General features: G+C 40.8%; 2 protein-coding genes across 4 annotated transcripts in view; both read left to right on the forward strand.

Annotated features, from left to right (window-relative positions):
- Positions 1-4,355: 4,355 nt before the first annotated feature.
- Positions 4,356-6,167, forward strand: LOC122997329 (neurogenic locus notch homolog protein 3-like). Its single transcript, XM_044373410.1, has 3 exons — positions 4,356-4,783; positions 4,878-5,204; positions 5,299-6,167. The coding sequence occupies exons 1-3, from the start codon at positions 4,380-4,382 to the stop codon at positions 5,453-5,455; spliced, it is 888 nt and encodes a 295-aa protein (XP_044229345.1). The 5' UTR covers positions 4,356-4,379; the 3' UTR covers positions 5,456-6,167.
- A 4,458-nt stretch (positions 6,168-10,625) lies between these two features.
- The window catches only part of gfra1a (gdnf family receptor alpha 1a), a 103,986-nt gene continuing 97,239 nt past the window's right edge, over positions 10,626-17,372 (forward strand). Inside the window, exons 1-3 of one of the 3 annotated variants that reach the window (XM_044372298.1) lie at positions 10,626-11,220; positions 11,773-12,078; positions 12,983-13,063. In XM_044372298.1, coding sequence (XP_044228233.1) covers positions 11,157-11,220; positions 11,773-12,078; positions 12,983-13,063 — 451 coding nt within the window. In that variant the 5' untranslated portion in view covers positions 10,626-11,156. Of the gene's footprint in view, positions 11,221-11,772; positions 12,079-12,767; positions 12,883-12,982; positions 13,064-17,372 lie in introns of those variants that run through there. The other 2 variants (XM_044372299.1, XM_044372300.1) reach the window with 2 other exon arrangements.

Genomic DNA, 17,372 nt, shown 5'->3' on the forward strand with positions numbered 1-17,372 from the left:
AATAAATGTAGTGGAGTAGAAAGTACAATATTTCCCTCTAAAATGTAGTGGAGTGGAAGTATAAAGTAGCATCACATGGAAATACTCAAGTGAAGTATAAGTACCACAAAATTGTATTTAAGTACAGTATTTGAGTAAATGTGCTTAGTTACTTTCCACCACCGTGAATAACATCCACAGTGAATTATTATGTGTATGTGTGTGTGTGTGTGTGTGTGTGTGTGTGTGTGAATTTCATACTCACATCTGGCTTCATAACGGGCTCAGAACTAAGAAGTAGTAGCGGCATCCTCTGTGAAGAAAAGTACAAAGCGGTTGGCGTGTACTACCAGCTCCCCCATCAGCACAAAGCAGGGACATACAAAGATGGAAAAATTATGTTTTGTTATGAGAAATCTGAATAAAAACAACTTCTGGAAATGGTAATTTATATGTCAGTTGCAAAGATCAGCACAGACAAATATATAAAATGGAAAACTTAATCCACCTCTGTGGGGCCAGAGTTCATATTCATAGACTGGAAGTCAAAGGTTTGAAATGGAAGTTTGTGAAATGCTGATGATCCAGTGACTCCAATCTTGGCTGCAGACCACAATATTGGCCAATTCTGTAAACTTTGCCCCCACGAGCTGAGTCAATAAATTCACCTGTCACAGCTTTCTGCCTTCAGATCTGGGTCAGAAACATTTAAATTCAGTGGCCATGGCATTAAGGGGAACACTGATTTGGCTTTGCTCACTAGCAGGTAATCTCACTGTTATGTATATTTTTTTTTCTGAAATGTAGATCATGAGTAAGAGAACATACAGTGTATAGCTATATACTGTGTATAAGAAAAAAGTTGGATATTATATATGCATGTGTCTGTTTGCTTGCAGTATTGTCCTCCTTTGCAGCTTCAGATGAAACTTTACACCAGAATTGCAGCTCACAAGCTCAGCTCTTGGAGAGCCTATCAGCTGATCTCCAGGTATACTATTAATATACATGTATATATGTATATACAGTATGTCCTACCAAAAACGCTACTATAACATGTAGCCCACATAAATGCAGCTCACATTGTGATTCCATTTCTTAAAATATTTTTTATTTCTATCGATTTCAATTTGCTTTCATTATCAGAGGAAAAAAAAGAAGTGTTTTTTCTGATATTAACCAACAGATGGTGTTAGAGTGTGGTGAAAACCTTACATCTGAATGGAGTGCACAGCAGACAGCTGCACTACTGCTCTCCATTGGGAATCTGACTGATATTCTGCACAAACACCAGTTGAAAGGTAGGAGGATGAGACAAAGACATGTGTTTTGTGTGGGTTCTTGTTCTCTTATCTTTGTCAGAACAAGTATAAGTGTTCAAGACCGTGGGAGTGAGGACATTTTGTCTGGTTCTCATTTCTTCAAAGGACTGTTTGGGGGGTTTACACTTGGTGGTTTTAGTGTTAAGGTTAGAATTTAGTTCAAATTGAAGTGAGGGTTGGAAAAGGATGATGGTACACAGAAGAGTTTTTGGACAGGACTAGGGATGCACGATAATAACGGCACGTCATCTGTATCGGCTGATAAAGGCTTTAAAATGAAATATCAGCATCGGCTCAAAATGAACATTTCTGCCGATTTGACAAGCTGATAAGATGGTGCTTTAATCATGCTTAAATTTTGATACTTGACTAAATGCTTGACGCAGTATCCCCCATGCAAGGGTGTCATCACATCTCTTGCATCGAGTGTGAAAGAGGGTCCAACAATATGTCTGTAGTGTGGAGGTTTTTTAAAGTGTCTGAAACGATAGCAAAACTGCTATTTACAATGATTGCTCAGCATCGGTAATGCGAGGAGGAGCCACATCACATTCCTTCAACACTACAAATTGGATTGTCCATCTTAAGAGCCGTTATCCCAAGCATTACGATGAATTTGTGAAGAACAAAGAGAAACAACAGGCACCAGCGTAAAAAAAACTGTCAGAAGCCTCTTCTCCAGTCCTGTAATAACGCAAAAATATATATAACCACAACCAAAGGCATCACTCAGAAACTCATTGAGTGTATTGCTCTGGACAACCATTGCAGATAGACCCTTCTCCATTGATGTCATCCCTGTATGAGCAGTGGACACAAGGGCTGTTGCCACAATCGTCCACCTGGGAGTAACAGTAAGGGCAATTAAAGCCTTCAGGACACTAACATTCTCTTCATCCACACATGTTGTGTCACATGTCCTCAACCCTTATCCTGAACCACAGGTGCACTACATGGTTGTGTGCTCAGTCCAACCCTCTTCACTCTCTTCACCCATGACCCCCATCCTCAAACACTATAGTGAAGTTTGCTGATGACACCACTATAGTGGGACTTATATCTGACAATGAGGAGACACACTATAGAGAGGAGGTCGAACCTCTGGTTGACTGGTGTTTGGACAATAATCTGGTCCTGAACACCACAAAAACCGAGGAGATCATTGTGAACTTTAGGATATCCAAGAAGCACACACATCCTCCTCTCCACATAAATGGTGAGGAGGTGGAAAGTGTCAATGACATCAAGTTCCTGGGAATCCATATAACAAAAGATCTCTCATGGTCCCTTAACACCTCCCACCTGGTGAAGAAAGCTCAACAGAGACTATTCTTCCTAAGAAAACTCAAACAGTCCAAACCTCCCTCTCAACTCCTAATAAACTTTTACAGAAGCACCATAGAGAGTATCCTCTGCTACTGCACCGTGGTGTGGTATGCCAGCTGTACTGTCGAGAACCGGAAGGACTTGGTCCGGGTGGTAATAACAGCACAGAAGATTGTGGGAACTGTGGTCCCAAACTTGGACACAGTGTATGCTAGCCATCTACACAAGAAGGCTAGCAACATCAGTAAAGACCCAACCCACCCACGTCACAGTTTGTTTGTCCCCTTGCCAACAGGCAAGAGATACAGAGCCATCGCAGCCCAAACTAACAGACTCAAGTACAGCTTTTTCCCTTACAGCTTTTTTTTTTTTTTTCAGAGCTGTAGCCTCCATCTCCCCTCCCAGCATCCCATAGCTGTTGAGGACTGAGGACTGTAAATATTACCACCCACACCCCACTCCCCAACAGCTGCTGATGCACTCCAACACTTTATTACATACATGTAATTTGTTGTGCAATACCTTTTATTAATTTTCATTATTTATTATCTTGTTTTTATTGTTTTTTTTATTATGTTTATCTTCTTTTTTATCTCGCTACCTTGTTTATATCTTGTTATCTTGTTTTTATCTTGTTCTCATTGCTGCCTGGTAACTGAGAGTTACCAAACGTACTTTTGTTGTATGCCTACAATGACAATATGTCTTATGTCCCTTCATTCTGACAGAGGCTAGAAGCACACAACTACAATTAACAGCAAGATGTTAAAACATTTCAATGACCCTTGGGTCATGTTGAACTGAAGAAACAAGTCAAGAGAACTGCACATTAACATGGACAGAGACTCCCTTTGGTTTTCATTTATTTGCAGACACTGTCATAAATCTGAGAGTACATTCCTGAGTGAACTAACATTGGTATACTTCCTGTTTAGCCAAGTTTGAATTAATATGAAGTTGTCTAATCATTATGTAAGCCAGATAATGTAATGTAGCCACCATGAAAACATCTTCATGGTGTAGCCATGGCATAAAGGCATAAACCTCAGCTGTTTGTTATGATGAGTTGATGTTGAATCAAAAAGGATTATCCCTTAGAGAAGTAATTCCCCCTTTAGTGTACCTCCGTTATTTCATAACTTTGAAGCACGCACTTCAATCACTATCACCAACTCAGTGACCAATTTATCTCACAATTTCATTTTTTTTTATTTGCTTTATTATTTATTCTGTAGACTTTTAGTATAAATAAATGTCTTCATTTATGAGAAAGAAGTTGTCTGTGCTCTTTGGAAGTAGAAGACAGAGGTCAGTGTATTTAAAAGAACTTACGGTTTATGAGACTGATTAACTGATTAATTAAACATTTTCCCTTCAGTGGAAGGGTGGTGCCCTATCAAACGAGTGCAAGAATTAATTTAAAAGTAGTGTCACTCCTACACTTGGGACCTGGCAGGAGAAATGTACATAATTAGTGTGTCTGCCAATATTTCCGCTGAAATGGAAATATGTGTGCTTTCACTTTCAGACTTTCCAGTGGAGCCACCTTTGCAAACACAGTCGTAGTTGTGCATCTTGATGCATGTAATTGTGGTTTGACTTGATGACGTGTGCTCAGTGCTCGAATTCAACCCTAACCAACAACAGCTAACCAACATTGCTGTAAATGTTGGTTAGCTGTCAATTTTTAATTAAATAAAGATTTGAATTAACAAGGTCTGACTATGTGTTCGTGGAGTTTTTTCTCTCACCATGTTGGTACTAGCAGATAACGAGGGCTGCTCCTCCCAGCCCTGCCAAAATGGAGGGTTGTGCACTGAAGAGACTAGCTTCCCGTTCTTCCACTGCCAGTGTCTCAGTGGCTGGACAGGTAAACACTGCGAGCAGAGCAGCAGAGTCCATGAGCCCCTGTCATCTTCATGCCCTTTAGCAGACTGTCATGGCAAAGCCAATGATAGTGTTTGTGACAAAGAATGCAACATCTTCACTTGCCGTTGGGACGGCGGCGACTGTTCTCTGGCAGTCAACCCCTGGGCTCGTTGCACACACCCTCACTGCTGGCGTGTCTTCAACAACAGCCAGTGTGATGAGTCCTGCAATAATGCTGACTGTCTGTATGACAACTTTGACTGCAAAAACAAGAGGGAAGTTTGCAAGTGAGTTTCCTTTTACTGTTCACAGGATTCCCCTTTTATTTCTGTAGTGGACTGAGAAATTTGAGCTGATCCCTCTGTTTTTTTGCTTCTTTAGTCCAATATATGAACCCTACTGTATCAACCACTATGCTGATGAAATATGTGACCAGGGCTGCAACTCAGAGCAGTGTGGCTGGGATGGCTTGGACTGCACAAAGACGGTTCCAGAAAACCTTGCTGATGGTGTCTTGGTTCTCATAGTTCTGCTGCCTCCAGAGGAGCTTCTCAACATTAGCAGGGCTTTTCTGCAGAAGTTAAGTTTAATCCTACACACTACGCTGCGCTTCCGGCGGGACCACAATGGAAAAGCCATGATACGTCCCTACACCCACCATGAGGGACGACTAAAGCAGGAGCTACAGCCTCAAAAGAAGGTCATCGGGTCAGTCAGACAGACAGTTAACATAAAAGCTGAGGTTTTGTCATGAAGATTGTGCATTAAACTATTAACACTTGCTTCTCCTGTATTTCTGTAGCTCCATGGTGTACCTGGATATAGACAACCGTCTGTGCTCTCAGGGCTCTGAGGACTGTTTCCCTACAGCAGACACTGCTGCAGAGTACCTGGGAGGCCTGTCAGCCTTAGAAATGCTTCATTTCCCATACCCCATCAAAGAAGTCCATGGTATGTAGGGATACTTAAAGAACACAAAAAAGACCAGCAAGACTAAGAGGCACAAATGTGGGAGCTGGAAGCTGTTAGCTGCTGCTGCTGCTCCCAGCTGCTGCCGCTGCTCCCAGCTGCCACCACTGGTCCAGCAGCAATTTTTTAAATCTTTTTGTGCCACTTACAGGTGAAATTTTTTATGAAATTTTATTAAATGCTGCAGACTTGTTCAGCATCCCCATCTGTACAACTTTGCTGAATTTGGTTACCATGGAATATTATATTAAAGAGATACGGCAGTTAATATTTTGTATGATGATGTTTTACTAAAGGCCACAAGTTGGGAATATTGGTGCCATGCTTCAATATGTCGTGCACATTCTCACAGAGAACTTTCATTGAATTAAAGTCTGTGTAAAGCAATAATAAATATGTGTTTTGAATTTTTCACACCACAGAAAAATGTGTTATTAACCACTCAGTCAAATTTTAATGATTAAAATAATTGCCAAGTTTATAAAATTAGGTTTCGAAATCATGAAAAAACAAGCAGTATTCTGAGCTCTGAAATGCTGGGGGCATGTCTGCTGAAGGTGCTGAAACCACATCCAACTGAACAGTCTGAGCCTCTGAGCTTAACAACGCTCATGCCAAACTCTCTTAAAAAAATGTACAATTTAAAATAGGCCTTGTTTGAAGGTGTAAGACAAGCAACATCGATGATATTTCAACAATTAATGCTAGGAGCCACTGTTGACACCTATTTTGTTGGTAAATGTGGACTTACTTCAGTAAAAATGTAACTTAAATGAGTAGTTAACAAGTGATCCATTACCAATCACTGTTATGTTAAATTGTTCTTTTTTTCAATGAAGTTCGGTGTCAATGTTACTCACTTCTTTGAAAAGTGCCGATGAGGGCTGCATGAGTATGTCTGTAGTGATAGGACCTTATTTTCATCAGAGTTTAGTCTAAGATCGCTGATTATTGATACCCAAATAACAAACTCATAAGTTGTGTTCATCTAAATATGGTCATCTAAATACAGTACATACCAAATTTAGTGAAGATTAGAGGAACCATGTGCCAACAGAAGCTAAAAAAAAGTGATTACCAGAAAATCAAAAATGGCAGAAGAATTTTATAAATGCAAATGGGCGTGGCCTATGTCAGTCAAATTGGCTTCATCCAAGGAACACACTAGGGATGTGCACAGGGCCCAGTATTTGTATTTGTGTCTGTATTTGTTGAGGCAGCAAAATTATTTGTATTTGTATTCGAATAAAAGTGGACAGAGGCTTAGAAATCCTGTTTTTGTTTTTATTATGCTTTTAATTGTAGAAAATTAAAGTGTTACAATTAGTGTTCATGAAGCTTGTTCATGAAGCATGTGTCAATAGCTCAGCTTTATCTCTGGGGAACACCCCCAACTCTGGGAGTGATGTCCAAATTAGGAAATATGCGTCATGTAGTAGGTGGATGTGACTCCCCTTGCTTAGACCTCCTGATAGACCTAACAGAGGAGCAGAGCAGAGCAGAGACACTGAGATAGCGATGTAGCCTAACTGACCTGCAGTCTGGTATTTGACATGCTTTATTTTTCTTCCTGAAAACAAATAATTTTTGAAATATTTATATGAAACAAATATTTGTAAAAAAAAAAAAAAAACCCACTATTTGTGCTTTGCCGAATACTATATTTGTATTCGGGCACACCCCTAGAACACACTGTGCAAATGTTGTTTTACTACGCCTCATAGTTCATGAGTCATTAGCCAAAATGTAAAACACACAATGGCTGCATGGCCCATGTCATGAATGTTGTGACAGTCTCTTTAAGTTGCACTGAGAAATGAAGATTTGCAAGTATTTGAAAACTGTACTCAAGTTAAGTTTCAATATAAAAAGTTGCTCCCTTCCTCTGGTGCAACCTGAGTGGTTTCCTTTGTTGGAATTTGTGCACACTAAGTGTCGATGCCTGCAGTTTTCCATTTTTCTGCCCGTCAGGTAAGGTAAAGTAAAGTAAGCAGTGCCTTTTATGAATGTTACCCAGTAATATAACCATTGTAGTCTCACTTTTTACTGCATGCTGTAGCCATTCTAGTAGCTCTGTGGGGTGTTTATACACCAGGAAACAAAAACTGTTGTTGAGTGAAAGAAAAAATGAGAAAACTTTCCCATTCCTTGGTTTTTGCAATCAGTGGGGCATATAACATATTGTATAACATTTGGCCTGAGGGTGGTGCCAGAGGAAAGGCCATAATGTTGAGTTAATCAATAACAAATGTTTCCTGTAGAAAAAGTGCTGATTTTAATTGCTCAAAAAACAAGACCTGAGATTATCTCTCATGTAATGAATCATTTAAATGAAAAGATCTTAACTTTTAATAAGAACACTAAACTACATGAGTGCACTTCAGCTGATACATATAATAAGTAGTCAAGTAAATTGGATATTACTTATCAAAGATAACCTGCATTCAAGAGCATCTCTTTCACCAGTCTAGGGAGTTCTCCATGGTCCTGGCTTTGGTGGGAACTTGGTAAACCCAAAAAAACACAAACACAAACAAAGTAACAACAACCTACAACCAACAGCTGTCTTTTTGGAGTCACCATTCTTGTTCTGTAACACAGTGTTAGTGGTTACAGCAATGTTAGCTAACACTGGTCACTTAAACTTTCATTGATCAGTCTCCGTCCAGTTGAGTGCCACATGATAAAGCGATGTATCAGCTCTCTCTTGCAGTAAGCCACTGCTCAGGGCTTAGATGCATAGATTTGTCACAGAATCACTGACTTTGACCAATTTTCCCATTTCCCCACTGGGACACAAAGCTTCTGATCCAGTGCCATGAAGCACATTACAGTGCGAAACGTTAAATGACCCGGGGACTACATAATTCAGACATTCATTTGCAAAATTAATAACAGATATTGATTGAGGCTTTTCATAAATCACCAGAGTGAGCCTTCCCCCAGACTGGCAATGTTCCCTTTGGAGACTTTAGAACAGCAAAGTCATCAAATTGTAAGCCTGTCATTCATTTGTACCCATTTTTGTCTCTTTTCCAGTCATGTTTTCTGTAAAAGTAGCTGTGGACATTGGCCTGTGGCATATCTATTTAATAAAATTGAAAGTCATTCTGAAAAGTGACTGTACCTTGCAGGATTGATTCATCGCACCTACCTAATCATGGCTTCCTTTTCAATAAAGGATTATTCACTGGCGCTCAAATAAGCTATTTCATCCCATTGCTGAATGAACCTGCTCCCTCTCTCTCTCTGTATGTCTCTCTCTCTCTCTCTGTGTGTGTGTGTTGGTTGATTTACTGTGGGGGACGCCGGCATCCTTGATTGATTCAGAGTCTTTAATGCAGAGAGAGGCTCATTGACATAGTCTGGTCCCATGTATTTGACCAAGTGGATTAGCCTCTGAATAGACCATATAGGCAATCAATGAGCTATAGGAAGAGTTACAAGTCGCATGATGCAGCTTCTCTGTTATTACAATCATGCTGTGTTTGTTGGATTTTCTATTCATTTGACAATGAATTGATCAAACAGAAGCGTTGAAAATGTGACAATCGTTTTAATTTTGCATTCCAGCGTTAATCACCCAAGTTATGGAAAGTAACTAAGTACATTTACCCAACTACTGTTCTTAAGTACAATTTTGAGGTACTTTACTTGAGTATTTCCATTTTATGATACTTTATACTTACATTTACATAACATTTCAAAGAGAAATATTGTAATTTCTACTCCACTATATTTATTTGACAGCTTTAATTACTTTTCAGATGAAGATTTGACACAATGGATAATATAACAAGCTTTTAAAATACAACGCATTGTTAAATCTGAAACCAGTGGTTTCCAACCTTTTTGGCTTTTGACGTCTTACAAAAAGCAGTGTGTAGTCGGGGTCACATTTCACATGTCTATGAGTTGTTAACAGCTCCACCAAATAGTGATTTTTCCCTCTAAACTTCTCACATGCCTTCATTTCAGTAAATTGTTTCAGCAAAAATCAAAGATTATAGAAAAAGTCCAAAAAACTGAAAACACATTTGTGTATCAGAACTTTGTTTTGTTACTGCAATACAAGTACATTTTGCTGCTAATGCTTATATACTTTCACTTAAGTCGGATTTTCCATGCAGGACTTTTACTTGTATGTATTTACTTGTATTTTACTTGTATTCTTTACATTGCTGTATTGATACTTTTACTTAAAAATATCTGAATACTTTTTCCACCACTGTTTGTAGTAGCTATTGTTAAAAACATATCATAAATGGCCTCTCTACACTACAGTGACCTTTACTTTAAAACCACCAACAGATGGCGACAGTCACACGGTGTCCACTCTCCTGTGTGTGGACTGAGGGCAGGTTTTCCTCAGCGCAGAGCTGTCCGGCTGATTTGACAAGCAGGCCTATCAGAAACATACAGCTGAGGTTATATTTTATATTACAATATCCCTGAAGTCAGTCATGATCAAACACCGAACATGCTGCTGTCTTCACGTGTTGCAGTTACTGTTGCATTACACCTTCTTTTTTTGCAAATAGGATTAACATTATCGCAAAAAAAAAAAAAAAGCAGGGAGGAGCCACAGCCACACACATGCTTGAAATATGATGTGCAGTGAGTAGCGTGCAGCTGAAATATGTCCGCTCATTTTGTCGCTCAAGTGGCACTCCAGTTAAAAGGGGATTAAGATTTGACAAATTGCCATATAAGCTGCTCAACATGTTGCTATATTAATCATGTCATAAAAAAATGCGCTCGAGTCATGCCCTTTGCCCTCTCCCTGTCACTGCAGTTCTACTGAAATGTAAAACCAGCCCACACACACACACACACACACACACACATCACAAGAGTTGATGTTGGTTTCATTTCATAAAAATCTTAAATGCAACCACACGCCTTCTGTGGTTATGTATTAGGCTACATGCATTCTAACAGACTGAGAATGTGGTTACTTTTGTGAGGATGTGAGCTGGAAAGTTTATTAAAGGTAAACAGCTTATAATAAACCTTTTTTGTGCGACTCAGCAGTGACGTTACTCTTTTCAATCTTGGGGGTTATTGTAATGCACCCGTTGGGACTCCGGTGCTCATTAGTGAGTTAAGTGAGTTTAAAGCTAAATATTTAATTTCCATTGCTTCCATTATAATATTACCACAATAAGGGAGCGAGTTTGCTGTGATGGGAATGTCTATCTTTGTAAATTTATGACGGGATTACTGTATACTTTAGTGCGAGGGGGAGAGCTGCACTCTCCTCCTGCTGAATGCGCTAGACAGCAGTGGGACTCCAGTTGGCTGTGCGCGCTCAGACGCAAGCATCCCACTGGCTGGAGTTGGAGGACACTCGCCCGTTTCTCTGCCACCGCTGCTCTGATCCTTCGTCTCTTGTCTCCCTGCGGCGAGAAGACCACCCGCACGGGGAAGGAAAGAAACAAATATCTGTGTCTTTTTTTTCTTTTCTTTTTTTTAAATATAGACTATTAAGAGTCAGAGAAACTGTGCTGAATCGGCACTGGACACTTTTTTTTTTCCGAGGGGAGGTAATTTCTCGTATGAAGCGAGCTGGATCTGTACAACGGAGCGCGCACTGCTACGTCTTTTCAATGGATTTTAATACAGTGGAAGTACCCTGGGAATTAAACTAAGTCGCTTTTAGTTCGCAAATTCTCGTTCCAACAAGGGTTTATGTTTCACATGGAGGGGAAGACGATGATCCTCACAGTGCTGTATGTCCTCCTGCCTCTTTTAGGTAAACTTCACTTGATCTATTACCAACAACCGCTGCTTGTTTGATACTAATTTATCCCGAAGGTGCTTCCTAATATTCAGTGTCTAAATTGTGAGCCTTGTTAATAAGGAGAGTCTGACAGAGGCAGCTGCTCACTGGGAGCCCGGGAAGCGTTCAGACTTTGAGACTATAGTCCAAAGTGCTCATAAACGAAAAAGTCAGTAAGGGGCTGTCGCTGCTTTATCAAACCTAAATATCACTTAACGTCATGTTTTTATCGGGATGATGAAACTGTCTGTAAACTTTCTCGTATCTGCGGTGATCACGATTAACAGCTTTCTAATACTGATCATATGTAATGTATCGATCCTTTACTGGCGACTGAAATGTTTACATGTTTATATCACTGGATAGTTCATCCCTCATATTTTAATCCCCGAAAGCAGCTTGTAAAGTATCCTACTACTTAAACGTGAGCATTTATTGTGAGACAGCAAGCAAGCGACATTATAATTATTATCATTTTCATTTTCATTATTATTATTATAATAAATGATACTTTCTGTTTCCCAGATGTGTTGTCTTATGCTGAGGAGAACCTGCGTGCTGGCGCCACCCGGCTGGACTGTGTGAGAGCCAGTGAGCAGTGCCTGAAGGAGCAGGCGTGCAGCACCAAGTACCGCACGATGAGGCAGTGCGTGGCCGGCGGCAAGGAGAGCAACTTCAGCATGGTGGCCGGCCTGGAGGCCAAAGACGAGTGCCGGAGCGCCATGGACGCGCTCAAACAGAGCCCGCTGTACAACTGCCGATGTAAAAGGGGGATGAAGAAAGAGAAGAACTGCCTGCGCATTTACTGGGGGATCTATCAGACATTACAAGGTGGGTTCAGTGCTTATGGTGGAACTTTTTCATGTCAAGAACCGTTTATTTACATTTTTTTTATTCAGAATTGTGGCCTCTCATTTGAATATGGACTTTGAAATAGTGTTATTATAGCATGAAGGTTTACAGATTCTCTGTAGACCCCCATAAAGACCCTCAAAGGTTCGTTCAGGGCTGCTACATTTAGAGAACAATCTGCTGCTGAAATGTGAAATGGACATTTAGGATTTCTGATCTGTTCAGTATTAGGTTGAGATGATTAGTTGCCCCAGCTCCTCCCACTGCTGTATGGAGAGGAGGGGAGGGGTAGAGGTGGGGGGGGGGGGGCACCATGAGTCCTCATCCTCCCTCCTTCCACTTCCAGCTCTATGACCCTCCCTGCTACCCTAAACACAAAAAACTCTAAAAACTGGCACACAGTATCTTAGTATATATATAACAGTCCAATGCGATCACGCACAATCCCTCAACTTTCATTCAAATCTGCCCCCTCCCCACCCCCTCCCAACTCAGTCCTCAGCCGTGGTCCTGCATAGCCGAGATACTTTTTTTTTTGACCTCCTAAATCACTTTCCTTGAAAGTAATGGAGCATGAAAACCCCTCAGCGATAGCAGTACCATCTTAAAGTGTTGATCGTAGCAGGGGGGCCTTTTAGTCCCTAAACTGCAATCAGCCCATCGCCAGCGAGTCGACTTCCAGTTGCGCAACCACAGCTGACCAACCTGCCTAATCAGGCGTGTGGCTGTGTGCCAGCGTGGATATCGACTGACCCAAATAAGCCATGTCACATGCAGGCCATTGTGAGGGGTGAAGGATGATAAACAAAACAAGAGGGGGTTAAAAAACAAACCTATCTATCTATCTGTCTATCTATCTAACATCTGATTGTCTTCCTCACAGGTAATGATTTCTTGGAGGATTCCCCATATGAGCCTGTGAACAGCCGTCTATCTGACATTTTCCGCCTGGCTCCCATCATAGGTAAGGATTTTTTTTAAAAAAAGAAGGCTCTGTGGAGACTTTCACTCCATCACTAAGTATTTATTTTTTCATTGTTTCATTGGTCACCCGTCTCTGTTGAGATAAAACTTCAAGTCGTGCATGCTCTCACTGAAGGTTATCTGTGTGTCAAGTATTTATCCTCCCCTCATCATCCTCTCCGCTATCTGTCTTTCTCTCCCCTCGTTTCTAAGCCCCGGCGATATTGCATGCTGGCTGGAAGTGACCTTGCATGGGGAGCTATAGTTCTGCGTCTCATCAAGCAGTAGATAAATGCTTCGGCTGTAAAAAAAAAAAAAAAAAAAAAAAGGAGGGCTCCTCTGTCGGGTTTGCTGGTGTGATTCACTGTGGTTTGTGGAAAGGGATCCTGTTGTGGCTGTTTGAATCCACTTGTTGAAAAGACTTGAGAGTGAGTAGCTCTGTGAGTAACGTGGGAGAGCATGACATGCATTTTTCAGCTCCCATCTCTCTGTGTGTGTGTGTGTGTGTGTGAGAGAGAGAGAGAGAGCGATGCTGACTAAAGCCTCTAGATGGCGATGTTATTCCCTTCATCGCAGCAGCTCCGGTGCTCTGTGGTCCCACAGTTGAGAGACTGTTGTGGGTATTAGAGTACCTTACGTATGAATGTAGCGCAATCATGCAGCTGCTTAGATGTTCATTATTACACTGCAGGTGACGAGTGCCGTGTCTAATCGAACAGACACGCTGCCTCCACATTTTTCAAAGAACAAGGCTGATTTTTTGACCCTTTTGATAGAGAGAGGAGCCTTTTTTCTTTCTGTTTAATTTTTCGCCATAAACCAGTGCTTCTTCTCCTACAGAAGGGTGACATCATAATGTGGGTGGCGTGATGCAGATAAACAACATCTTGGACTGGGTACCGACTTCATGACCAATTTGCTGCTAAAGAAACGCCGTCTGAGAATCCAACGTTTTGAAAAAGCATACGCTCTCCTCTCGCTACTAGCCTCCACATCGCACCACATCACACTATGTATACATCACTGGTTTTGTAATCTACCAGTCCCAGAAAGGATGAGACACCCACAGGGCCATCAGTGCTGAAGCATGTGCAGCGCAGGATCATAGTTCACAACACAGGCAGGTGACAGGTCTCCACAGTCTGAGCTGTGCATTCAAGGAGCAGGAACAGACAGATTTACGGTGTCACTCTCAGCGAAGGCAGGCGCTCCTTATTTTGCTGTCCGAATGCCTCTTTTATGTCGATCGATGGCTTTGAATACGTCTCTTTTATTATACAAATCAGACATCATATCATCTTTGGTTTCTCTTGTAAGAAGAGTTATGCAAAGTAGGGCTGCGACTACTGATTTTCATCTTAAAATGTCAGAAAATAGTGAACAAATGCTTCCCCAGAGTCCAAAATCAAGTCTTTGAAGTGTTTGTTTTTGTCAGAGCAACAGTCCAAAACCTAAAGATATTCAATTTACAATGATAGAACAGAAAAAAACACAGGAATCTGATATCTGAGAAGTTGGAACCAGAGAATATTTGATGTTTACTTTCTAAATTGCTCAAATCAATTATTAAAGTTTCTATCAATAAATACGGCTCCTAATGTCTTGCTTATCACGATTCATCACAAGCTTTGGCCTTAGTGTGAAATTGAGTTGTGAGTAGTTCGCCCAAAGAGGTGATTATTCTTTCTCAGATTGTTTTATCTGAAGGATATTTATAAGCTCAAGAGGGAAAAGTATCAAGTATTTTACAAGAAAAAAAGAAAATCCACCAGACTAATTGACTAGTTTTTTCAGGGCCGGTCCAAATACCTCTTTATGTTATGTTGACAGCTTTGTGATATAACATCAGACTGGCCTGACTCTGCCATTAAAGTATAGTTATAGAGAGAATGTCCTGCATCTGTTGATGAGGGGTGAGATGTTAGAACTGTCTCTATAAGTGAAAGTGGGGATAAGACAGAGCAGAGGGACAAAGCAGGATGGGACAGATGTAGTAGGAGATGAGCGAGTATCTTGTCAGGGTTTAAGTTATGCGATTGTGTCCGAACCATTGGTGGTTCGGACCAATCAGCATCCTATGAGGATCCAGCTGCCTGGCAACGTAAGACGGTGTTCATCCAATCACTTGTCAAGTATTCTTTTGAAAGTTCCTGCGCTTTTCCAAACAGTTTCCAAGGACGACTTCTCAGATGGTTTATGTGTAACAAACCACCTCGTGCATCAAGAAGAACCATGGAGCAGGAGCAGTGGATGAAGGGGTGAGAGGAGAAGGCTGCGGGGGTTGAGGGTTGACCAGTGAATAGCAGGGTAAGGCTAAGCAGACGGGGGACGAGCATGAGATCACCCAGCCTCCCCCCTGCTCTTTTCTGTGGAAATTAAAGGGCGAGGTGACAGGAGAAGGATGGAGGCAGAAATGATTAGAGCTTAGAGCTTGTTTTTGATCACTTCTCTTTTCAGTCCTACAGTGCAGCGTACTGGACTGAAAGAGCTAAGAATTTATACAAAAGAGCCACAAAAACATACACAGGTTCTAAAGGGACCGATATGAAAAGGACTCTGGGGATTCTTGTTTTAAAATTATGCAAATTTAAGTCTGGTTTCGCACAGAACTTTATATTAGAGGTAGGAGTGATATTAGAGCAGTTTCCTATATCACCTCATTTCTTATCTCCTACATACCTACAATGTGAAGCTATATGGCTAAATAGTTTTATGATAAACTGTATTATAGCGCTAATTAGTAAATTCATTTATTTTTCCCAGAGGCTCTCAGGTCCTTAGACACTGTGTGAAGGGCTTGTGATCCAAGTCAAGCGTCTGTATTCAGACCCTCTATTTCAGTGAAACGTGTCCCACGTTTGTCTCGGTAAGGCAATAAGACTCAGTGATCCCAGGCTATAGGAACAATAGGCAGCCATGATGATCCCGTAATTCCATAATCGACCTCGTGTCACTGACTGAAGCCACTAATCTCTTGTGACACCAATGCATACGACGGGCAGATGCACTCACACTGCACACACACACACACACACACACACACACACACACACATCCAATGACATGCCGGTGTCTGTCAGTCTGGTTTCATTAGAGAGAGACGTCGTCTTAGCCGCACATACGCTGAATGTGCGGCTGAAGTGGTTGCATTATCTTTGATTATGATTGAATGATATGATTATTTATTAATGATTTACAGAATATCATTAATTGATACTTAAGGGGGATTAATAATTAAATAAAGGGCTGTTTCAACAAGGTTTTCTTAGAGATCATGTGTGTAATAGAAAACAATTGACTATCACCACACCGTTTCCCTTTCCCTCCTTCTATTGTCATCTTCATCACTCATCATTAGTCACAGTAGATCTAGTAGATCTCAGGAAGTGGCTATTGCACATTGAAGTCATGTAAGTGCATGTAAGTATGTTTTATAAATGATAAAACACATATTAAGTACAAGGAAAAAGTATAAAACACTGACGTAATATCAAGCTTCAGTGATCAAATCTAACTGCGTGTTTATTAAAAAAAACTGAAATACACATGCACATAACACACAGCATTGCCACTGGGTTAATTTAGCTAATTATTTTCAGATCTTTACCTGGGGCAGAGTGGCTTTACCTCTGGGGTTGAGTCCAGTGAGTCACAGAACAACTCATTTCTCTGCACCAAAAAAAATGAGCAACTACAGCAGCAGCAGTCCACACCAGTTATGCAGTGCTTATTCACAGACATGAAAATATGTGCATGTGCTTCATTTAGACAGAGTGAACACTCAAAGCGAGTACCTACACTTCTGAATCTGTAATCCTGATCATAAAGAAAAGTTTAGTGATATACATTCATGTTGTCAGAGGTTTCTTTTGTTGCAGCACGTTTAAGGATTTTAGATCGCCATAAATTCTTCATAGCAATAAGGATCGATAGTCCATAGCTGCTTGAAAGTGGATAGAAGTGTTGCAAGCGCTGCCATCTTCATAATTCAACAGCTGATACATACTATAGGAGGCCACTCTCCCTGCCAGGTGCACATACACTACGCTCCAACAACTAATGGAAACTTTAGATTCTTCTACCGAGGCTGCTTTCAGAATCTCCATCATATAATCACTCAAATGTAAACTCCATGCAGGAAATATTTAAAATACTTTAAAACACTGGACACTGTGTGTGTGTGTGTGTGTGTGTGAGGATGTAATGAAGCATGGTGGGGGTTTTTTTTCTGTATGATTTCTGCTCCGTGTTTTAATTCGAGCTTCTCTTCCGTTTTCTTCCCCAACAAAACATCCTTGTGTTCAGTCCCT

The sequence above is a fragment of the Thunnus albacares genome, chromosome 14 (genome assembly GCF_914725855.1).
Source record: "Thunnus albacares chromosome 14, fThuAlb1.1, whole genome shotgun sequence".
Classification (NCBI taxonomy): Eukaryota; Metazoa; Chordata; class Actinopteri; order Scombriformes; family Scombridae; genus Thunnus; species Thunnus albacares.